This window comes from Entelurus aequoreus, linkage group LG08 (assembly GCF_033978785.1).
Source record: "Entelurus aequoreus isolate RoL-2023_Sb linkage group LG08, RoL_Eaeq_v1.1, whole genome shotgun sequence".
Lineage (NCBI taxonomy): Eukaryota > Metazoa > Chordata > Actinopteri > Syngnathiformes > Syngnathidae > Entelurus > Entelurus aequoreus.
The window spans coordinates 27,904,131-27,929,439 of NC_084738.1; the positions used below are offsets into that span (position 1 = coordinate 27,904,131).

A 25,309-nucleotide genomic window follows, 5' to 3' on the forward strand; every position below is an offset into this window, starting at 1 on the left:
GGCTTATAGTCCGGAAATTACGGTATATACATACTATGCAAATATAAAAAAAAGGTAAGCTTTTAGTTAATTTTTTGTTTGTTATTGGTTTTTAATCTTCATTATTTACTTCAAGTTATTACAGTATGTCTCTATATACATATTTATTTATTTATTTGTAATCAATTTTGGCTTAAGGGGGCGCATTTCAATTTCTTACACACACTTGTTATTACATACGTTGGCCAGAGGGGGAGCACTTCAAATGTTTACACACACTTATTGCATATGTTGACCAGAGAGCACTTTTATAACCGACACACAGTCTTCAGCACAGTCCCACTCAAGAGCAGACAAACATTACAGGGAGACAGAACAGGACCAACTTCCAGTGCTCCTTAAAAAGGTGGAAAACAGTTAAACATTGGTGTGTGTGTGTGAGGGGGGTGGGGTGGGGGTGGGGGTGGGGTGTTGGTGAGATTCGGTGTAAGGCTGGAATCCCGGGGAGAGGGTCCAGACTGAAACCAGGAAAAAAAAACTCAATAGCCATAGCACACACAAACAAGTTACAAAGAATACACAAGACTTGCAACAGAGTCAATTTGAAAAATATCTCCTTTTTGGGACCACCCTAAATTGGATAGATTTCACCACCAGGGGTGCAAATGAGACATTCTCTATTAGATGCAATGGTTTTCCATATTGGGACCAGGGTTTCGGTCCTAACAAGTACCTACTTTTCCTTGTTGATGTCTCAAGAAGGGTAGAAATACAAGAGAACACACACACACACACACACACACACACACACACACACACACACACACACACACACACACACACACACACACAAACTACTGCAAAATCCGTGAATGAGGAGTACAGCGAAGGTGAAGAAGTGCCGCCAACAGACGGAAGAGGAGAGAAAGGTTTGTGAGAGTGTGTGTAAGTGTGTGTGCGTGCATGAACAGACGGGGACGAGAGTAGCGATAAGGAGACGATGAGCAAGAGTGACCACAGCAGATGTTGGCTGTCCTCTGCCTGCCACACTAACACACACACGTACACGCACGTACACGCACGTACACAAGCGTACACACCAATTAGATACTACAAGACTGCCAGGGTAATGTTGAGGAAGGTTGTTGCCAGGCAGAAATAACAAAAGAAAGTAGGGTTTTCCCCATAGATTGTACAGGTACTAAAATGTCTTTCGATTCCTTTTAAAATAAAGGGGACCACAACAATGGCATTATTGCCTTTATTTTGACACAAAAAAAAAACTATGATACATTAAACATACATTTATTATTGTAACCAAAGAACAATTTTGTCATTAAATACTGATTCTCTTTTAGTAGTAAGTAAGTAAAAGGGTTACAAAGGCTCCTAATATGGCTGCTGACGTAAGTAGTAACATATTGTGTCATTTCTGACTGTATTAATTTGTCACAATTATGAGGGACAAGCAGTAGAAAATGTATTATTCATCTACTTGTTCATTCACTGTTGATATCTGGATATTTTCTGTTTTAACATATTCTATCTACACTACTGTTAAAATGTAATAAGCACTCATTCTTCTGTTGTTTGGATACTTTACATACGTTTTGGTTGATACCAAGTAGTTACAGGGTCATGCATTGGACATATTTAAAGTCCTCAACTGTCCAGGAATGCATTTCCGGAGTTCATAAACAAAAAAACAAAAAATATTTTTTGATTAAAAAAATCTTGATGTAATCATTGTAATATCGACTATATTGGTTTAGTTACAATCGATATCTGTGTAGACACGCCCTTTTGTTTCAAGGATGAAACTTGTTAGAAACGTAGTTTGTTTGTCGCCAGGAAGGCGAGGCTTAGTGAATTCGGAGAGACATTGTCATTAGCTAGATATTAGCTTGCCATGTTTTCAAGCAGTGTTTATAGCTCCACCTTTATTATTACATTTACACTGTTTCTGCTTGCAAGTGCTTTGAGTGCGTGTGTTGCCAGCATTGTCACCGTGGCCCGTGAAGAAACAAGTAGCTGTATCTTTTAAAGGCAGTATAGTACCTATAGGAAGAACTTTTCTCCTACACATGTTCGTTGAATCTCTGAAACCAAGTCATTGTCAATTTTCAGATTCCATCCATCCATTTTCTACCGCTTTTCCCTATTGGAGTAGTGGGGGGGTGCTGGAGCTTATCCCAGCTGCAGTCGGGCAGAAGGCGGGGTACACCATGGACAAGTCGCCACCTAAAATTGGCCCTATTGTGTGAATTTTCAGCTTCATCGTCTTATATTTATTTTACAGTGTGATTGACTGATCAAAAAAGACAGAGACCATCTCAGCCACTAAATCAAGCAGTTGGTCCACTCCAGAGAGTCTTGTCAAAAAGGTCTCTGCAAGAGCGGCTCCCTCAGAGCATCCTGCTCAGGCAGTGTCCCTGCAGTACGAGCGTGCCCCCAGGAGAGAGTCTGTATCCCTTGCACCTTCTCCGCCCAGCACATTTAGTTCAGAGCAAGCTTTGATCCACAGGGGTCCTCTGGCATCTCCCCACCTCCGCTTGCTTCTGGTCATCTGGGCCTGTCTTGTAAGGGATGATTCAGCTGGCTTGTAGAACTTCCTCACACTATCTTGTTAATTCCAGCACCTCTTGATCTTTGGATCCACAGATAGCACTGGCTCAAACTTCCCGAGAGCCATATTTTTATGACTGTGACTCAAATGTTACCACGAGGCTAATTATATTTCAAAGGAATTAATCCGACGCGAAGAAAAGGAACTAATGAGAGTTCGAAGAAGAACACTTAGAAATGTACATTATTCCTATCATTTATGATATCTCAATACCTAGTAATACTACATATATGCACAATACACATTCACCCGTCATCATATTACATATACAGTACAGGCCGAATGTTTGGACACATCTTCTCATTCAATGTGTTTTGTTTATTTTCATGACTATTTACATTGTAGATTGTCACTGAAGGCATCAAAACTATGAATGAACACAAAAAAAGTTGAAATAATGTAAAACATGTTTTATATTGTAGTTTCTTCAAAATAGCCCTTTGCTCTGATTACTTTTTTGCACACTTTTGGCATTGTCTCGATGAGCTTCAAGAGGTAGTCACCTGAAATGGTTTTTACTTTACAGGTGTGCTTGAAGCTCACCGAGAGACTGCCAAGAGTGTGCAAAGCAGTAATCAGAGCAAAGGGTGGCTATTTTGAAGAAACTAGATTAGAAAACATGTTTTACATTATTTCACATGTTTTTGTTAAGTACAAAACCCCACATGTGTTCATTCATACTTTTAATGCCTTCAGTGACAATGTACAATGTAAATAGTCGTGAAAATAAAGAAAATGCATTGAATGAGGAGAAGGTGTGTCCAAACGTTTGGCCTGTACTGTATATGTCTATATATACCTGTATACACACGTGTATATGTATATATCCAAATATATATATATATATATATCCAAATATATATCCAAATGCACTCAATATTTCGAAAGTAATGGAGAAAATAGTTTATGAACAGGTCGATAGTTACCTTGCCACTAATAAACTCATGTACAAATTCCAATCCGGCTTCAGAACTAACCACTCCACTGACACATGCCTTTTCTATCTGACCGACCACATCAAACATGAAGTGGACGCGGGCAAATACTGCGGCATGGTCATGCTGGACCTTCAGAAGGCCTTTGACACCGTTAACCACGCTATACTGTTGGATAAGCTCAGAGTAATCGGATTTAACAAAACCTCATGGAGCTGGGTGCAATCTTACTTGGAGGGGAGGAGCAGGTGGTAGAGGTAAACGGCACTGTGCCCCCCCCCCCCCCTCTCAGTGAGCTGTGGAGTCCCCCAAGGCAGTATATTGGGGCCTTTACAGTTCCTAATATACATAAACGACTTGTCATCGGCATTCGACTGTGAATTGTTCTTATTTGCGGATGACTCTGCCTTGCTGGTATCAGACAGGGACAAGTCACAGGTGGAGAAAATCCTCAGTGCTGAGCTCTGTAGAACTTGCACCTGGCTCGCTGACAACAAGCTATCCATACACTTGGGTAAAACGGAATCCATCCTATTTGGGTCCCACATCAACCTTAAGAAAGTCAATGACTTCACTATAAAAGTGGGTGACATTGTTATCACCAGGAAATATGAGGTCACCTACCTAGGTTCCATTCTAGAGGCTAATCTTTCCTGTGATAAAATGGCAACCAAGGTAATCAAAAAGTATAACCAACGAACGAGATTTCTCTACAGAATCTCCTCTCTGGTCAACAAAAGCACCATGAGGATTCTGGCGGGAACTCTCGTTCAACCCTTTTTCGATTACGCATGCACCTCCTGGTACCCTAGCACCTCCAAAACCCTCAAATCTAAACTCCAAACATCCCAGAACAAGCTAGTCAGATTACTTCTAGACCTCCACCCCAGATCCCACCTCACTCCTAGAAGTGGGCTGGCTCAGGGTGGAGGACAGAGTAAAACAACTTGCACTGAGCCTAGTCTATAAAATCCGCTACACCTCCTTGATACCGAAGTACATGTCAAACTACTTCTTTAACGTAAATGACCGCCATAACCACAATACCAGGGGGAGCTCCACTAACCATGTTAAACCCAGATTCCGAACTAACAAAGGTCTTAACTCATTCTCTTTCTATGCCACAGCAATGTGGAATGCGCTCCCAACAGGTATAAAAGTAAGGGCATCTCTATCTTCCTTCAAAACCGCAATAAAAGTTCACCTCCAGGCAGATACAACCCTAAACTAACACCCTCCCCGGATTGTTAATAATCAAATGTAAACAATCAAATGTAGATACTTTTTCTTATGCCTTCTGATCTCTCTCTCTCTCTCTCTCTCTCTCTCTCTCTCTCTCTCTCTCTCTCTCTCTCTCTCTCTCTCTCTCTCTCTCTCTCTCTCTCTCTCTCTCTCTCTCTCTCTCTCTCTCTATCTCTCTCTCTCTCTCTCTCTCTCTGTCCACTACTTGCTGTCCATATCCTACCAAGTCAGACCTACACTGTTCCAATAACCCCCCTCCTCCACACCCCGGATTGTAAATAATGTAAATAATTCAATGTGATTATCTTGTGTGATGACTGTATTATGATGATAGTATATATCTGATAGTATATATCTGTATCATGAATCAATTTAAGTGGACCCCGACTTAAACAAGTTGAAAAACTTATTCGGGTGTTACCATTTAGTGGTCAATTGTACGGAATATGTACTTCACTGTGCAACCTACTAATAAAAGTCTCAATCAATCAATCAATATAGAGGCATAACTGCATTCTTCTTTTTTTTACATTAGCATGCTAGTATAGTCAATAAATTCCTATATACCTTTTCTAAATCATTGGTACCGCTGAACTTTAGTAGTACCGGTATACCATACACTCCTACAAGAAAATAATGTGTTACATCAGGACAGTCTAAAGTTTTTTCATTGACGGCCAAGAACAGAAAAGGGGGGTACTTGGATGTTTTATACTTTAGTTTAAACATGCTAAAATCAAATATATATTATTTCTATATTTAAAAGAAGGAGACACAGCTACATATGAACATGTGATCAAAGAGAGTTATGGTTTTCTTTTCACTTTCTCATGCACTCCATAGCATTACCAAGGTAGTCGCAGGCTGTAAATGACCAATCGGCCAGACTTTGGTCACTGGTGTATTACAGAACAGAATACTCTATATGAATCCCCAGATATCATGCAAATATTATATGTCTGTATCTTTCATGTCCTTGACATTGGATTTTATCTTTTTGTAAAAAAAGTTGAATGAATGAATTCATGTTAGTATATAAAGTGGAACCTCAATTTATGAACGCCTCAATGTACAAACTTACCGAACCACAGACCAAATAAAATATACTTTGTTGTCCAAACCTTGTCTCAGTCTACGACCATTTTATCCACCCATTGTGTGCCTGCAACCCAGCCCTTTTGTGCCCGGCAGCATTGATTGATTGATTGAGACTTTTATTAGTAGATTGCACAGTACAGTACATATTCCGTACAATTGACCACTAAATGGTAACACCCAAATAAGTTTTTCAACTTGTTTAAGTCGGGGTCCACGTTAATCAATTCATGGTATAAATATATACTATCAACATAATACAGTCATCACACAAGTTAATCATCAGAGTATATACATTGAATTATTTACATTATTTACAATCTGGGGGGTGGGATATAGAGGGGGTTGGGGCCGGGGGGTTAGGTTTGGTTGATATCAGCACTTCAGTCATCAACAATTATATAATCTGAGAAATTGACATTGTAACAGTGTAGGTCTGACTTCATAGGATATGTACAGCGAGCAGTGAACATAGTGAGCTCAGAAGGCATAAGAACAAGTATATACATTTGATTATTTACATTTGATTAATTACAATCCGGGGAGGTGGGATGTGGTGGGGGGAGGGTGTTAGTCTAGGGTTGTAGTTGCCTGGAGGTGTTCTTTTAGTGCGATATTGAAGGAGGATAGAGATGCACTTTCTTTTACACCTGTTGGGAGTGCATTCCATATTGATGTGGCATAGAAGGAGAATGAGTTAAGACCTTTGTTAGATCGGAATCTGGGTTTAACGTGGTTTGTGGAGCATTGTGGGCGGGCTGATCAATCTCTGGTGGTCATTCAGTCAGCACAGTTCAGCTGTTGTCAGCTTTTAGTACTTTTTTACGTGTTTTTAGCCTCTTAATTGCATTTTTTTGTTTTGCTAGCTCAGTATGAGCCCCAAGAAAGCAATGTGCATACAATGTAAGACCGGTGTGTGTTCTGTGCCATTCTACTCTCCTGTGCAAAATCTTATGTCTGTGATATGTGTCTTCGAGTGTTGCTGCAATAAAAACAAAGTACAGATCTCAGCCTAATATAGCACAAGAGTTAAAAGTAGCAATATCAAGTTTTAAAGCCCAGATTTTATAGGCTGTGTAGTGCACAAACGGCTCACTGTTGCCACTAAATACAAGCAGAATCATCTCCTTGTTGTTGTTGTTGTTGTCAAGAATTGTCTGTGTGTCTGGCAGAGTGATGGCAACACGTTCATCGCTTCTGATAAGTTACAATATTTTGTTTAAAGTTTTGCACTAAACCCCCCAAAAACAGCTCTCATTGAAAATGTGGCGAAGCTGACAAGTGAGCAATGTTTCCAGTATTAAACATATCTAATGTTACCGTGTTCGCTTTATAAAAAGGTACGACCCAGTGAACGATTTGCTCTTCTTTTCTGTGCATTGAGAATCACAGTTTTGTTTCAATGTTACAAATTGACTAAATGTGAGGAAAAGTGAGGTATCTATTCAAAATACATCAGTTAGTGTGGTTGAATTTTACATTGGGCACCCCTGAATTATATTTGAAATTTAACAGTACTTTACACCCTCCCCTTCTCCAAATACACACTATCTCTATCTCTCCTCTGCCTCTCTCTGCCTATCTGGCACTGACAAGAGGTAAACAGAGGAGGAGATCTCATTTGGTTCCTGAACTGTTGCAGTGCTCAGTGTAGCATCATCCCCCAACACACACACACTCTCACACACACACACACACACGCACACATTCACACACACTCATGTGCACACGTGTGCATGCGCGCTTACACAACACACAAGCTCTGCAGAAGTCTTGTGGACTCGTACTGACCAAGCAAGAAGAGAAGAGCAAGGACTTTTGTTCTGGAGGACAAGGAGAGGAGCGTATGGTTCTCGACTGAGGATGGAGAACACATGAAGAGGAGACGACGAGAGCCCAGGGGGAGAGATGCTGCTGAGTAAACTTTGCAGATGTTTCTAGAGAACATTTTCAACCTTTGGACGTTTGGGGAAGGCTTGCAGGAGAAGCTGACGGAAAAGGTGAGAACAAGTTTGTGCTTGATTGTGACTCTTTCAAAATAAATATCACAAACTCTTATTTTGAAGGTGCCTTTTGCGTAATTGGTTTGTTTACTGTTCCTTAGAGTATTGCGTCTGTAAGTGAAGCTGCCTTGTTATAATGAGACAATGAGTACACAGTCTCATATCTTTGGTTTCATTAGGAAACCAAACAATTAGCTGGCCATGCGATGAGGTGGTGACTTGTCCAGGGTGTACCCCGCCTTCCACCCGAATGCAGCTGAGATAAGCTCCAGCACCCCCCGTGACCCCGCAAGCGGTAGAAAATGGATGGATGGATGCTAAATGATGTCACTATATGTTTTTTTCAAAAACAAAATATCCATGTCTACTTCATTTTGCACATATTTATAGTTCTGTGGTACTTCGGCTTTCGCTATTAATCCCTTTCACAATGTATATAAACCGAGAGCAAAAATATACATTTAAGACTAAATAATTGTACGTCATTTAAAAAAAAAAAAAATTATGTATTGTGATGAGCGCGAGAGAGAGGAGGGGAGGAAAGAGCCACACGGACGCTACCTTCGTGTTTTGCTGTTATTTCTTAAATTCGCAGTCGCGACTTTCTTCGGCCCCTCTGTGGCGTTTTTAGCAGTCGTACTCAATAAAAAAAAGCACAGAGATTGAGTCACCAACGCTTTGTAGTCTTTGTTTCGCCACTATCTTCTGTGGAATGATTCGCAGACTAACAGACACGTTTGTTTCATGCAATGTGTTTGTGCGATGGTTTAAAAAAACAGAGCAAACCCTTGTTGAAAATATGGGGCAAAAACGGAATCCTAAAAACCTGGCTACAGCTGCTAATCTGTCAATAAAATGGTATTAAGAAGGAGATCAAAGTTACAGAGAACAAGGAAATAGGATAAAATTGCTACGGTATGAAAAGGGGTAGGATTAAATAATCTCTGCTTCTTCCTACTCCTTTTTGGACGTGCTGTAATGAAACAACTGGAAATATGTGATAAATTACATTATATTGTATGCATGTTCCAAATAAACTGAAACTGAACTGAACTGAACTGAAAATATGCTAATATTATAGTTTGTTTAAGCTTCTGATGGCTAAAACATAGTTTGTGTGTTTTCATGTGGGAATTTTAATATATACATTTTGAAATACCAGTCTTTGTGTTCAGTTCAGTTCAGTTTCAGTTTATTTGGAACATGCATACGATACAATGTAATGCATCACATATTTACAGTTGTTTCATTACAGCACGTCCGAAAAGGAGTAGGAAGAAGCAGAGCTTATCTAATCCTACCCCTTTTCATACCATAGCAACTGTATCCAATTTCCTTGTTCTCTGTAGCATAACAGTGAACAAATAAATAATAAAAAAATAATATACTATAGTAAGCAAACACATATTAAATACATAAATAATATTTGTCTCAATAAAAATAAGGAGAAAAAAAAGGGTTCAAGATGTTCATAATAATTCTTGTTGTGTACTTTGTGAACACTTGCTTGCATGTTCAAAATAAACTCAAACTCAACTCAACTCAACTCAACTTGTAATTTGAACAGTCTCTTAAACTGAATCATATTGGTGCTTTGTTTGATTTCTTTGGTTAATCCACATTGCATAATTTAATTCCACATACAGATATGCCAAAGGTTTTAAGTGTTGTACGAGCATACACATGTTTTAAATTAGATTTTCCTCTAAGGTTATTCTTCTCCTCTTTTGTGTGGATTTAGCCTGAAATTATTGTTCTGGCCACTGACCTTTGTCCTTTCTTCCTCGACATGAAGGCTGGACACGGGACACAGGGCCCTGCCAGCAGCATGGCACCGGACTTTCTGCCCTCCTTCCATCTTTTCTTCCTCTTTTTCCTCTCTTTCCTAATCACACAGCCCGCCCTGACTCAGGATGCGTCGGTCACCCCGGTAACGGCAACAGAAGACAGCCCCTTCATTGTCCCTTCCACACTGGTCAACCAGACTACTGCCAGCTATGTGGAGACAACCCAGAACCCCCTTCAGGAAGACACAGGCCTGTCCACTCCCTCGAGCGGCGGGGATGGGGACGACGAGGATGGCCCACCTGTCGGCGGGACCCGTTGCCAGGGTTACTACGACGTGATGGGCCAGTGGGACCCGCCCTTCAACTGCAACGCCGGTGTCTTTCTGTACTGCTGCGGTACCTGCTTCTATCGCTTCTGCTGCCAGTTCCGCCAGCAGCGGCTGGACCAGAGGATCTGCTCCAACTACGACACGCCCATCTGGGCCAACACCGGCAAGCCCGTGGCTGCCATCACCGAGGGCCAGGAGGACCAGGAGCGGGACCGCACGCACCTCATTGTCTACATCATCTGCGGCGTGGTGGCCATCATGGTCCTGGTGGGCATTTTCACCAAGCTGGGCCTGGAGAAAAGTCGTGGAGGGGCAGTGGCCACCCGGGCGACGCATACTGACCTCAACTCCAGGTAGGTGGCATGACAAAGTGTGTGTGTGTTGCTAGAGGTGTGTGTTGCGTAACTAAAGCAAAGAAGAGGATAGGGACCATGTCAACTGTACAAATAGGTGGACATGGTCACTGGTCAAATTGCAAATAAACTAAAAGCTGATGTCCACTCATTTATATAGCTGAGAGTGTTGTCAGCTGTGCCAGCATGCAATGGTGCGTTTTGTGTTTGGGGAAATTTGCAGGATGGTTGAAAAGTTGGAAATTCCCCCCCCAAAAGATGGAATATTAACACAACAATTAAATTAGTGTATCAACAAAATTGGATCTTACAATTTACAACCAAGTCAAATGCATGCAAAAATGTAGGCCCACTGACAAGTGCATGTGTGTGTGTGTGTGTGTGTGTGTGTGTGTGTGTGTGTGTGTGTGTGTGTGTGTGTGTGTGTGTGTGTGTACGTGTGTGTGTGTGTGTGTGTGTCTTCAATCATTTCTGTAATAAATAGCTTCATTGTTTTTAGTTCCATGGACAACCTAAATAAAACACATGATAGCCATGAAAGAAACACAAACTAATCCTGACTTTTAAGCTTACACTGCATCAGGAAAATATTCACAGCTCTTCACATTTTCCACATTTTGTTATGTTACAGCCTTATTCTAATATTGAATATTCCATTTTTGTCCTTAAAATTATACTTTACAGACAATTTCCCACAATGAAAATGTGAAAAACATTTTTTAAATTTTTTAGAAATGTATTAAAACTATAAAACAAAACTAAAATCACATGTACATAAGTATTCAGAGCCTTTGCTCAATACTTTTACCTTTGGCGGCAATTAAAGCCTCAAGTCTTTTGGAATATGATGCCACAAGCTTGGCACACCTATCCTTGGGCAGTTTTGCCCATTCCTCTTTGCAGCACCTCAGCTCCATCAGGTTGGATGGGAAGTTTTGTTTTTCATCCAGGATATCTCTGTACATTGCTGCATTCATCTCAGTCTAGTCAGGGAGGTGACCAAGAACCTAATGGTCACTCTGTCAGAGCTACAGCATTCCTGTGTGGAGAGAGGAGAACCTTCCAGAAGGACAACCATCTCTGCAGCAAACCACCATTTAAGCCTGTATGGTAGAGTGGCCAGAAAGAAACCATTTCTTAGTAAACAGTTTGCCAAAATGCACCTGAAAGACGCTCAGAACATTAGAAACAATATTCTCTGGTCAGATGAGACAAAGATTTAACTCTTTGGTGTGAATGCCAGGCATCATGTTTAGAGGAAACCAGGCACCACTCATCACCAGGACAGTACCATCTCTACACTGAAGCATGGTGGTGGCAGCATCATGCTCTGGGGATGTTTTTCATTGGCAGGAATTGGGAGACTAGTCAGAATAGAGGGAAAGATGAATGCAGCAATGTAGTTTATTATTTTTAATAATTTTGCAAATTTCATTTAAAAATACTTTTTTCACGTTATCACTATTGTGTGTATAATTTTGAGGACACAAATACATTCATTCCATTTTGGAATAAGGCTGTAACATAACAAAATGTGGAAAAAGTGAAGTGCTGTGAATACTTTCTGGATGCACTGTAAAGAACTTTAAGTTGTTGTGCTTCATGACTTAGAATTTCTTTGTAAGTCACTGATTTGGAGAATGACTCTGCAGTAAAGCTGCACATTTTGCTGTTTTTCTAATTTTGCTATTTTTCTTTGTTTTTATGTGTCTGTGTGTTTTCCTTTGCTGTTGTTTTTCTACATGCTTTTGCATTTTGCCCCCTTTTGTAGCATTCGCTTTGCTTGTAAGCATGACTTATATATAAAATAAACCAGACATTTCCAAGAACACTAATTAGCCTACAGTGGCTATCTTTGCTGCAGTAGACACTTTTTGTTGTTTCTTTGACTCCAACTGGCAGTTGAATATAAAAAAATGTTAGTGAGTTCATAAAGCAGGGCTATTGAACTTGCAGACCGGGGCCAAATCCGCCCAGGGAATGACAACATACCGGCCCCTGAGTTCAGTTCAATACTTGGGAGACAAACATTTTTGCAGCAAATCCCTAAAAACACAAACATGCTCCTGTTGCATAGAGGAACTTGGACCACTGTAAACACAATGGCAGATCCTTGCATTGACATTTTAACCTTGCTAGCAAACGTAAAACACTGGGGTCCAAACTTATGATTTACATAACAGAGGTGTTCCCCAAGGCAGCCATTAAAGTCCTCTCCTTTTTGGCAGTTACACATTTTTTATCGTAATGTGATTTATGTAACTAACGCGTTGCTGTAGCTTGTTTACTTCAGATGCAGTCAGTAGTCATTTGTTATACTAGTGGTGTTCCTCAAGGTTCCATTTTAGGTCCTCTCTTTTTATCATTTTCAACTGGTGACTAGTAGTTCAAAAAACTTGAGAGAATGTCACATTTTTGCAGCAAATTCTCAAAAGCACTACAATGCTGTTATAGAGAGGATCTTTTGACTAACTTTTTTAGTCCTTAAAAACAGCACAGCACTTCTGTAACTCTGACAAAATAGACAAAATGTCTGCAGTAGAGGGCGCTTGTTCTTTGGGAATATACAAAATAAGAATAATAGCCTCCTGATTCTTAGCTTTCTGGAAATGTGACCGGCGAAAATTTCAGTTGAATATCCCCGTCATTAAGTGATGTGATGCTGCGCCAATTAGGATCAAATCGGCCAAAAGTAAAAGGGACACTTTCAGGAAGTGAAAATCCTGAATTGTGAGGTCACTAATATTGGCCTGGCTCAAAGTATGTGCTATAGTTCAGTAGTCCCCAAACCACAGGGCCACGGCCCGGTACCGGTCCGTGGATCGATTGGTACCGGGCCGGACAAGAATTTGAAAAAAATAAAATATATATATATATTTTTATTTATTTTTATTTATGTATTTTATTTTTTTTAATTAAATCAACATAAAAAACAAAAGATACACTTACAATTAGTGCACCAACCCAAAACACCTCCCTCCCCCATTTACAGTCATTCACACTCATTCGCACAAAAGGGTTGTTTCTTTCATGGATCTCATACTTAACTAGAAAAATGAACAAACATCTAAACCACAAGTGTCAAAAACTCAAGACCTGGGGCCACATCTGGCCTGGAAATGATATGTGTCAATAAAGTACTTTATCTTTCTACCCATTTCCATTTTGACAAAATAAATACATGTACTGCATGCAGTTGCATATCTTTTAACCTCTACTACTGTGTAATAATGCAACAAATATTATTTGACCATACATTCCAAACTTTTTTGCTGTTAAAATAAAAATAAATACTTACATACTACTATGTAAGTACAAATACAAATACAAATACTACAGGATCTGCCTGACTTGTGATTTCAAAGCAGGACATCCATCAAATTGTACACTGTAAAAATGACAACAGATTTTACGGTAAAAACTGGCAGGTCAGTTGCCAGAATTCTACTGTAAAAAAAGACAATTTACTGTTTTTCCATTTACAGTAAATACACTGTAAAAACAACGACTGTAGATTTTACGGTAAAAATCTGGCAGGTCAGTGGCCATAATTTGGTACCATTGTTTCATTTATTATTATTGGTAATCCGAGGTGGGTAGTAACGCGCTACATTTACTCCGTTACATCTACTTGAGTAACTTTTGGGATAAATTGTATTTCTAAGAGTAGTTTTAATGCAACATACTTTTACTTTTACTTGAGTATATTTATAGAGAAGAAACGCTACTTTTACTCCGCTCCATTTATCTACATTCAGCTCGCTACTCGCTACTGATTTTTATCGATCTGTTAATGCACGCTTTGTTTGATTTGGTTTGTCAGACAGACCTTCAAAGTAGGATCTATCGCATGCCTGCGTTTCACCAATCAAATGCAGTCACTGGTGACGTTTGACTCCGTTTCACCAATCAAACAGAGCCAGGCGGTCACATGCGGCAAACAACAAGCTTAAGCTTACATAAACTCAACGTCAAATTTGAGGAAGCACATGGCGGTAAGTATTGTTAGTAGATATTTTGGCCGTCCCCGTAGGCTGATGTTAGCTTCCCTGCTATGAATCACTGTCAAATGTACATCGTGTGGGGACATTTATTAAAGCACTGCAGCCTCATAGACACACACACAGACACACACAGACACACACACACACACACACACACACACACACACACACACACACACACACACACACACACACACACACACACACACACACACACACACACACACACACACACATGCATAGAAACACCAATCAGAAGTGCACAGTGTGTTTACCATGAATTGATTTACGTGGACCCCGACTTAAACAAGTTGAAAAACTAATTTGGGTGTTACCATTTAGTGATCAATTGTACGGAATATGTACTGTACTGTGCAATCTACTAATACAAGTTTCAATCAATCAATCAATGTTCAAAGGTGCAGCCCACACCTATCAGTTTATGGTTTGCGTAAAGGCGAACTTGTTATTTTCCTTTGTAATCTCTGCCTACTGAGCCTATGGTGCTGTTAAGTTATTGTGGCTCAATTTGCTTTAATTTTTTTTATGTTAATGTATTATTATTTAATATATATATATTATCGTTTTAGTTGCTTAAGAGATATTCCTGGCTCTGAATTTGCTCATTGCTATTTTTATGTTTTTGTGCATTATTTGTTGCCGTCATCATTAAACGAACAGGTTACTCATCAGTTACTCAGTACTTGAGTAGTAAATATTTGGGTGACTACTCCTTACTTTTACTTGAGTAATACATCTCTGAAGTAACAGTACTCTTACTTGAGTACAATTTCTGGCTACTCTTCCCACCTCTGTTGGTAATACACTGAATTTTTTTTTATACATTTTTACAGAAAAATTATGCCAATTTTTTGATCGCATTATCTACAGATATTTTTTTACAGTGTAGGTAAAAACAATAATTATCAATAACATAGGCAAGTGTTTAACAATATCATGAGGCACATTTGTATACATTAATCTTCACATTAGTATTATTCGGTGTTACAAGCAGCCCTTTGAGAGCAGCCCTTTGAGGGCAGCCATACCCGTGATGTGGCTCTCAATTAAAAAGAGTTTGACACTCATTGCTGCCTCTTATCATGCTCTTCAAACACAATTTCATATTGCGCCATCATTATTAATAAAGGATGACGTTTCTATATATTTTCTATGCAGTATTCCTAAACCTCTCTCAAATCAACACTCGCCTTCCACAAATCCATCTCAACAGATTAACCTCCTCTCATTGAGATGCAACTAATTTCTCCCAGATTACGGTTCTGCCGTCTGCGCGCTCGTTTCGTTTTTAAGCATGATGACAGAAATCCCTGCTTCATGAAGCTGCATGTACACTACTACATCTCAGCACTTGCTGATGTAAAAAGCAGAAATGTACATATGGCCTCCTCTTACAGAAACACTAATGCGCTGTCATGCTGTCTTATTTACCTTTATTTAAGACTAGTGTCATGTTTCACTTTACTGTTGTCACTGCGTCTCATGCTGCTGCGCAGCAGAAGATGATTAACACCTCTTAAATCCCAGCACTCTCAGCTTTGGAAGTGAAAATCCAAAGTGATTCTCCGCTTAAATTAAACTTCTGGCACCGTTCCAGCAGCTAAAATTAGTGTACAATTTAGGATCTGTACGGTGAAAAAACAGCCAAATAAATGACTATAAGCGGTAGAAAATGGATGGATGGATTGATGGATGATACTTATATCACAAGAAGGGCAATGTAGAAATTTGGTATACAGTATACAGTTCTGTTTAGAGATGCACATATAAGGCTGATGTAAAAGCCTAAAAAAAATAAAAATAATAATAATAATACTTTTCTAAAGTCAATTACTACGTTTGTGAGCCGTAAGTAGCGTTTTTTTTTGGGCTTGTTTTTGAATGTGTGGTTACTTACCGCTATCACTGCTCCCCTCACCTCCAGGGGGTGATCAAGGGTGATGGATCAAATGCAGAGAATAATTTCGCCACACTTAGTGTGTGTGTGGCAATCCTTGGTACTTTAACTTAACTTAACTTATTCGGGCTTGCTTTTCTGTCACCACAATGCGGCAGTAGGTAGTTTGTATTTTGCTACCGGTCGACTTGGTACACCCCAAACACAAACACGCAATTGACGCATGTGCAACTACACTGAAACCCAGACTGGCAGACAAATACGTGACGAGACAGAGGGAGAGTTGGTGGCAGTAAGTGTGTAAAATGTAATAAAAAAAAGGATTTAAAATATATATATTAGGGCTGTCAAAAGATATGTATATATATATATATATATATATATATATATATATATATATATATATATATATATATATATATATATATATATATATATATACACGCACACACACACATATACAGTATGTATAGGCTATATACGTATAGGCTCTACATACATGTATATATGTACATATATACATATATGTGTATATACATATATACTGTATGTATATACATACATATATAAATACATACATGCATATGTATATACATAAATACACATATATATGTACATACATACATATATCTTATATACACATATATATATATATATATATATATATATATATATATATATATATATATATATATATATATATATATATACATACAGTATATATATATGTATATATATATACATATATATATACATACAGTATATATATACATACAGTATATATATATATACATGTCTTACGCTTTCTGTGGAGGCAGATGAAGGTGATGTGGACGAAGCAAACCATCCCAAAAGTGTGGCGCAGAGCTGGGGGAGTGTTAATCCCAAAGGAAAAAGATGCCTCAAACATCGATCAATTCCGGCAGATCAACCTGGTAAACGTTGAAGGGAAGGTCTTCTTTAGCATCGTTGCTAAAAGGATGACAACGTACCTGAAGCAAAACAGCTTGATTGATACATCCGTGCAGAAAGCTGGAATACCTGGTTTCTCAGGCTGCTTGGAGCATACAAGCATGATATGGCACCAAATCCAATCTGCCAAGAGGGAAGGAAGAGACCTGCACGTCTTATTCCTAGACCTAGCCAATGCTTTTGGATCCGTCCCTCATTCTCTCATCTGGACAGCCTTCAACTTCTTCCACATCCCAAATACCATCACAAACCTCGTGAAAAACTACTTCCGTGATCTGCAATTCTGTGTCAAAACAACAGAATACACAACATCATGGCAATCTCTGGAGGTGGGAATAATGGCTGGATGTACCATCTCCCCTCTAGCCTTCACCATGGCAATGGAAGTGATAATTCGAGCTTCCAAATGGGTTGTGGGTGGAGAACGTCTGAAAGGGGGACAGCGTCTACCTCCCATCCGTGCCTACATGGACGACATGACCACCTTGACCTCAACCATTGCATGCACTAAACATCTGCTGGGAAAGCTTCATGCCAACATTTCATGGGCACGGATGAAGTTTAAACCCAGCAAGTCCAGGAGCATATCTATCGTCAAGGGGAAACTCACGGACCAGAGGTTCTACATCGAGGATACTCCCATTCCGTTGGTGTCAGAGCTGCCAGTCAAGAGTCTAGGGCGATTGTACAACGCAAGTCTCAAAGACTCGGACCAGAGCAATCAGCTGAGGGAAGAAACCATCAAAGGCCTTGCCCGCATTGACAAGACCTTACTTCCTGGCAAGTTGAAACTGTGGTGCCTACAGTTTGGATTGCTCCCCCGTTTGATGTGGCCACTAACGGTCTATGAGATCCCCATGTCCAAAGTCGAGAAGCTGGAGAGAACAGTCAGTGCATACATCAAGAAGTGGCTTGGCCTTCCACGGTGCCTCAGTAACATCGGCCTATATGGTTATGGTGCCCTGGAACTGCCCATCTTTAGCCTCACGGAGGAGTTTAAATGCACCAAGGTGAGGCTGAGCATGACACTGACTGAGTCTCAAGATGAGGTGATCCGAGCGGTTGCTCCCAGACTGACAACCGGGAGGAAATGGATCCCATCTGAGGCCGTACAACAAGCCAAATCTGCTCTCAGGCATGGAGACATAGTGGGACAAGTGCAGCACGGAAGAGGTGGGTTTGGACTTGGGGCTAGTCGACCCACATGGCACAAAGCAACATCAGCCCAGAGGAGAAAGCTGGTGGTTGATCAGGTTCGACAACAAGAGGAGGCAGACAGATGTGCAACAGCAGTGGCACAGTCCAAACAGGGACAGTGGACTAGCTGGGAAAACCTGGAGCATCGTAAGCTCACATGGAAGGATCTTTGGGAAATGGAAGGGAGCCAAATCAGCTTCATCATCAGAGCCACCTACGATGTTCTTCCCACACCCAAGAACTTAAACCAATGGTTTGGAGAAGATCCTTCTTGTGCACTCTGTCAAACCCCTGCAACACTCCGTCACATCCTCACTGGCTGCAAAATCAGTTTGTCTCAAGGCCGCTACACCTGGAGGCACAACCAGGTCTTGAGACAGCTGGCGATCACCCTGGAGGAAAAGAGAAATAACAACAAGGCCCTCCCTCCCCCAATCCCTAGTCACTCAATCACCACTCAGTTTGTAAGAGCAGGACAACTCCCACCAAAACCATCTGCAAGAGTGGAGGCAACCCTTCTGGACTCTGCCCGGGACTGGAAAATGCAGGTTGACTTGGACCACAAACTCATCTTCCCGCCTGAAATCATTACAACCAGCTTCAGGCCGGACCTGGTCTTGTGGTCAACCTCCCAGAAGACTGTGTTCATTGTTGAACTAACTGTACCATGGGAAGCAGCAGTTGGTGAAGCATATGAGCGCAAACAACTGAGGTATGCGGACATAGCAGCCGAGGCAGAGCAGCGCGGCTGGCGTGCCCGAGTGCTTCCAGTTGAAGTCGGGTGCAGAGGCTTCGTTGCTACGTCCACAACCAAGCTCCTCAAAGGAATGGGATTGAGAGGTCAGGCCTTCCGGCGGGCTGTCAAATCGCTGTCGGATGCTGCTGAACAAAGTAGCAGATGGATATGGTTCAAGAGAAAGGACCCAAACTGGGCTGCTAAATGACATCTAGGGGTAAAGGCAGAGGGGGGCACACCTGGGACGCCAGATGTCGCCGTTGAGCCCTCCGGAGGTGTCGTGGGCCTATCAACGAAACACCAGTGAAGGAGGGTGCCCACCTGAAGACCCCAGTGAAGCTTTTTCCCCTAACCCCCCACACCCCACTCAACACTAACTGCTGATTAATCTGAGGGATTGTACTATCTAGTCCTATGAGCTCAACTGATAAACTGGAGAAATCCAGTGACTGCTGTGAAAGGGCAGCTGACAACTAGGGAAAGACCTTGTGACAGCTTGGAAAGACAGCTGACAGGAGGGAAAGACCCCGACGGGGCTGTCATGGACTAGCTATCCATGATGGCAGGCTCTGTCGCTTAATAAGTAGACAAAGGCCACCCCTCATTGCTACGACACGCCCAAAGAGAAAAATACCCCTAGAGTCTGCGAGAGCGGGGGCGGAAGAAGACTCATCGGCTGAACACCCGGCAAATGACCCTGGATTGAACACGACGACGAAACAGATAATCAGCACAGAACAAGTAACATCAGCTGAAGGACAAGAGCGCCAAGTATGCAGCTGTGGCTGGTCCAAAATAACATCCATCAGAGGCCTTAAAATACATCAAGGGCGGATGAAGTGCTTGAAGAAAACGAAGCCTGGACCTCGCATTGATCTCTATCTTTTGAGAGAAAGGTCAAGTCAGGCAAGTGAAGCTCAGCGGCAGGATTTAACCCACAGTCCACCGAGCATCAATACCCCAGAGGCTGAAAGTAATTCAAGCACTACATCAGAGATTGTGGAACCAAGCCACTTGCAACCTGCTTTGGAGAAGAACATGCAAGGCCACAGACCTCATGTGAAGTGGCCAAAGTCCAGCAGCAAGAAAGAGTGGGGAATAATCGATGCAGACCTGATCAAGATCCTGGACGGAATCAAAGGAACGGTGGAGAAGAAACTAGAGAAGATGGGAGATCTGATCTACTCCTATGGAGCAGAAAGATTCGGAACACGCATGACAGGGAAAAAGGACATGCCATCAACAACCCCTCCAAAGTCCAGAAGGCAAAAGGAAATCGAACGACTGGTCAAAGAGAGAAGGTTTTTGAGGAAGGAATGGAAGAGAGCCTCACTGGAGGAAAGAGTGGGCATTGACCTCCTGCAAACAGACCTGAAGGGACACCTGGGAAGATTGCGGAGAGCTGAAAACCTCAGGACTCGACGCAAGAGGAAGGAAAGGGCGAGAACATCCTTCTACAAGGACCCTTTCAGATTTGTGAAAGGCCTCTTCACAAAGGAAAAGAGTGGATCACTTAAGGTGCCAAAGAGGGAACTGGAAGACCACCTGAAAACCACTCACACAGACAGTCAAAGATTCGAAGAGAGAGAGATACCATCAGACATGCCACCAATACCTCAACCAGAACACCAACTGGACGACAGCCCCCCAAGGTGGAGCGAGGTTGAGGAAGCAATGAGGAAATCAAGGGCAGCTTCAGCTCCAGGACCAAATGGAGTTCCATATCAGCTGTACAAAAATTCCCCAAATGTCTTACGCTTTCTGTGGAGGCAGATGAAGGTGATGTGGACGAAGCAAACCATCCCAAAAGTGTGGCGCAGAGCTGGGGGAGTGTTAATCCCAAAGGAAAAAGATGCCTCAAACATCGATCAATTCCGGCAGATCAACCTGGTAAACGTTGAAGGGAAGGTCTTCTTTAGCATCGTTGCTAAAAGGATGACAACGTACCTGAAGCAAAACAGCTTGATTGATACATCCGTGCAGAAAGCTGGAATACCTGGTTTCTCAGGCTGCTTGGAGCATACAAGCATGATATGGCACCAAATCCAATCTGCCAAGAGGGAAGGAAGAGACCTGCACGTCTTATTCCTAGACCTAGCCAATGCTTTTGGATCCGTCCCTCATTCTCTCATCTGGACAGCCTTCAACTTCTTCCACATCCCAAATACCATCACAAACCTCGTGAAAAACTACTTCCGTGATCTGCAATTCTGTGTCAAAACAACAGAATACACAACATCATGGCAATCTCTGGAGGTGGGAATAATGGCTGGATGTACCATCTCCCCTCTAGCCTTCACCATGGCAATGGAAGTGATAATTCGAGCTTCCAAATGGGTTGTGGGTGGAGAACGTCTGAAAGGGGGACAGCGTCTACCTCCCATCCGTGCCTACATGGACGACATGACCACCTTGACCTCAACCATTGCATGCACTAAACATCTGCTGGGAAAGCTTCATGCCAACATTTCATGGGCACGGATGAAGTTTAAACCCAGCAAGTCCAGGAGCATATCTATCGTCAAGGGGAAACTCACGGACCAGAGGTTCTACATCGAGGATACTCCCATTCCGTTGGTGTCAGAGCTGCCAGTCAAGAGTCTAGGGCGATTGTACAACGCAAGTCTCAAAGACTCGGACCAGAGCAATCAGCTGAGGGAAGAAACCATCAAAGGCCTTGCCCGCATTGACAAGACCTTACTTCCTGGCAAGTTGAAACTGTGGTGCCTACAGTTTGGATTGCTCCCCCGTTTGATGTGGCCACTAACGGTCTATGAGATCCCCATGTCCAAAGTCGAGAAGCTGGAGAGAACAGTCAGTGCATACATCAAGAAGTGGCTTGGCCTTCCACGGTGCCTCAGTAACATCGGCCTATATGGTTATGGTGCCCTGGAACTGCCCATCTTTAGCCTCACGGAGGAGTTTAAATGCACCAAGGTGAGGCTGAGCATGACACTGACTGAGTCTCAAGATGAGGTGATCCGAGCGGTTGCTCCCAGACTGACAACCGGGAGGAAATGGATCCCATCTGAGGCCGTACAACAAGCCAAATCTGCTCTCAGGCATGGAGACATAGTGGGACAAGTGCAGCACGGAAGAGGTGGGTTTGGACTTGGGGCTAGTCGACCCACATGGCACAAAGCAACATCAGCCCAGAGGAGAAAGCTGGTGGTTGATCAGGTTCGACAACAAGAGGAGGCAGACAGATGTGCAACAGCAGTGGCACAGTCCAAACAGGGACAGTGGACTAGCTGGGAAAACCTGGAGCATCGTAAGCTCACATGGAAGGATCTTTGGGAAATGGAAGGGAGCCAAATCAGCTTCATCATCAGAGCCACCTACGATGTTCTTCCCACACCCAAGAACTTAAACCAATGGTTTGGAGAAGATCCTTCTTGTGCACTCTGTCAAACCCCTGCAACACTCCGTCACATCCTCACTGGCTGCAAAATCAGTTTGTCTCAAGGCCGCTACACCTGGAGGCACAACCAGGTCTTGAGACAGCTGGCGATCACCCTGGAGGAAAAGAGAAATAACAACAAGGCCCTCCCTCCCCCAATCCCTAGTCACTCAATCACCACTCAGTTTGTAAGAGCAGGACAACTCCCACCAAAACCATCTGCAAGAGTGGAGGCAACCCTTCTGGACTCTGCCCGGGACTGGAAAATGCAGGTTGACTTGGACCACAAACTCATCTTCCCGCCTGAAATCATTACAACCAGCTTCAGGCCGGACCTGGTCTTGTGGTCAACCTCCCAGAAGACTGTGTTCATTGTTGAACTAACTGTACCATGGGAAGCAGCAGTTGGTGAAGCATATGAGCGCAAACAACTGAGGTATGCGGACATAGCAGCCGAGGCAGAGCAGCGCGGCTGGCGTGCCCGAGTGCTTCCAGTTGAAGTCGGGTGCAGAGGCTTCGTTGCTACGTCCACAACCAAGCTCCTCAAAGGAATGGGATTGAGAGGTCAGGCCTTCCGGCGGGCTGTCAAATCGCTGTCGGATGCTGCTGAACAAAGTAGCAGATGGATATGGTTCAAGAGAAAGGACCCAAACTGGGCTGCTAAATGACATCTAGGGGTAAAGGCAGAGGGGGGCACACCTGGGACGCCAGATGTCGCCGTTGAGCCCTCCGGAGGTGTCGTGGGCCTATCAACGAAACACCAGTGAAGGAGGGTGCCCACCTGAAGACCCCAGTGAAGCTTTTTCCCCTAACCCCCCACACCCCACTCAACACTAACTGCTGATTAATCTGAGGGATTGTACTATCTAGTCCTATGAGCTCAACCGAACATATATATATATATATATATATATATATATATATATATATATATATATATATATATATATATATATATATATATATATATATATATATATATATATATATATATATATATATATATATATATATATATATATATATATATATATCCTTTCTACCGCTTGTCCCTTACGGGGTCGCGGGGGCGCTGGAGCCTATCCCAATATACTGTACATATATATATATATATAAAAAAAAAAATATATATATATATATATATATATATATATATATATATATATATATATATATATATATATATATATATATATATATATATATATATATTAGGACTGTGAATCTTTGGGCACCACACGATACTTGTGATAACGATTCGATTTAGAATCAATTCTCGATTCAAAATGATTCTCGATTGAAAATCCATACTTTTTTTTAATAGCATTGGGTGCCAGTTCTATGAATAACTACGTTCATCAATAAAATAGATGAATGAACAGCTCTAACAAATTTCTATATTATCTAAAAGAAAACTGGTTTTGTTTAAGTCAAATACAAATAAGGCAAGAGAAGTTTTCCACACTTGTATTTTCTAAAGTAAATCTGTACAGCAGATATGGGCATCTACATCAACTAAATGATTTGCAGGAGTGGCTGGACAGGACGGATTAGAAAAAAATACAAAATAAAAAACATTTATTTTTTATTTTTTGAAGCGATTAAGAATCGTTAGAAATAAGACATCCCTAATATTTATACACATATATAAATAAATTAGTGCTGGTAAATTATAAAAAAATAAAAATCAGATTAATCACACTTTTGAATTTTGATTAATCGCGTAAAATCGCAGTTCACTACTTGCTTGTTTTTTTTTTATTATTCATTTTAAAATTGACCAATACTTTATTTTTTTCAATGTTTTACTTCAATGTATGTCATGTATTTGCTCAAACTTGGTAACAGTGTATTGTAGTATGAAGGGCACATTTTAAACTATTCTGCAATATTATTGCAAATAAATCGCTGATGTACACCAATAGATAAACCACCTAACACAAAACGGACCTTTATTCCGTGAGTCCCGTTTTAGAAATGAAGGGAATTTGTGAAAGGAGTATGTACAGTTAAAATACATTCATTCAAATACTTTGATTTATTGTTGAATTAACAACAGCAATGATAGTACTGGGATTCAGTCTCATGTCACCAGGACGGTCACTCGGCGAGATGCACTGTAATATAACTGTGTAAATATCCAGCAGAGGTCACACGCTACAAGCAGTGTGCATGTGTGTGTGTGTGTGTGTGTGTGTCCCCATGTACAAATATGGGGCAGTGAATGCATACATGCAGGTTTGTGTTTGCATGTGCGTGCGTGCTTGTTGAGTCCTAATGAGTAGATCGATCTTCAACCAGTGTTTTTACTCTGGGTGTGTTGTTGTTTGTGCCGCACACATGGATCTGTATGTTTGACTGGCTTAGCATGAGTGTGTGTGTGTGTGTGTGTGTGTGTGTGTGTGTGTGCGTGTCAACAAGTGTGGTAGGCTTATTATGTAATGAAGGGCACACAGTCACTTCAGGGGTTTGACTGCTCTCACTTGATTTAAGTCAGACAGATAAGCAATACTCAATACAGTGTGAACATGCAGTACATATGGACGTGTGTGACCAATGGGACCACTTTGCCTTTGACACGCAGATAGTGTCACCACTGTTATACACAGAATTATTGCTGTCCAATAAAAAAAAAGCATGTATGTCCAAATGTTGTGAGTTTTTCTTTTATTTATATGAGTTTTATTTTGGGTTTGTCCTTTTTGCTCATCAAGTCCTGAAGCGCCGTGTTCT

At 41.5% G+C, this 25,309-nt stretch overlaps 1 protein-coding gene across 1 annotated transcript in view; it reads left to right on the top strand.

Annotated features, from left to right (window-relative positions):
• The first annotated feature begins 7,647 nt into the window (after positions 1 to 7,647).
• The window catches only part of LOC133655731 (protein shisa-9-like), an 88,407-nt gene continuing 70,745 nt past the window's right edge, over positions 7,648 to 25,309 (top strand). The window contains exons 1-2 of the mRNA XM_062056158.1: positions 7,648 to 7,877; positions 9,676 to 10,349. Of these exons, the coding sequence (XP_061912142.1) occupies positions 7,809 to 7,877; positions 9,676 to 10,349 (743 nt within the window). The 5' untranslated portion in view covers positions 7,648 to 7,808. The remainder of the gene's footprint in view (positions 7,878 to 9,675; positions 10,350 to 25,309) is intronic.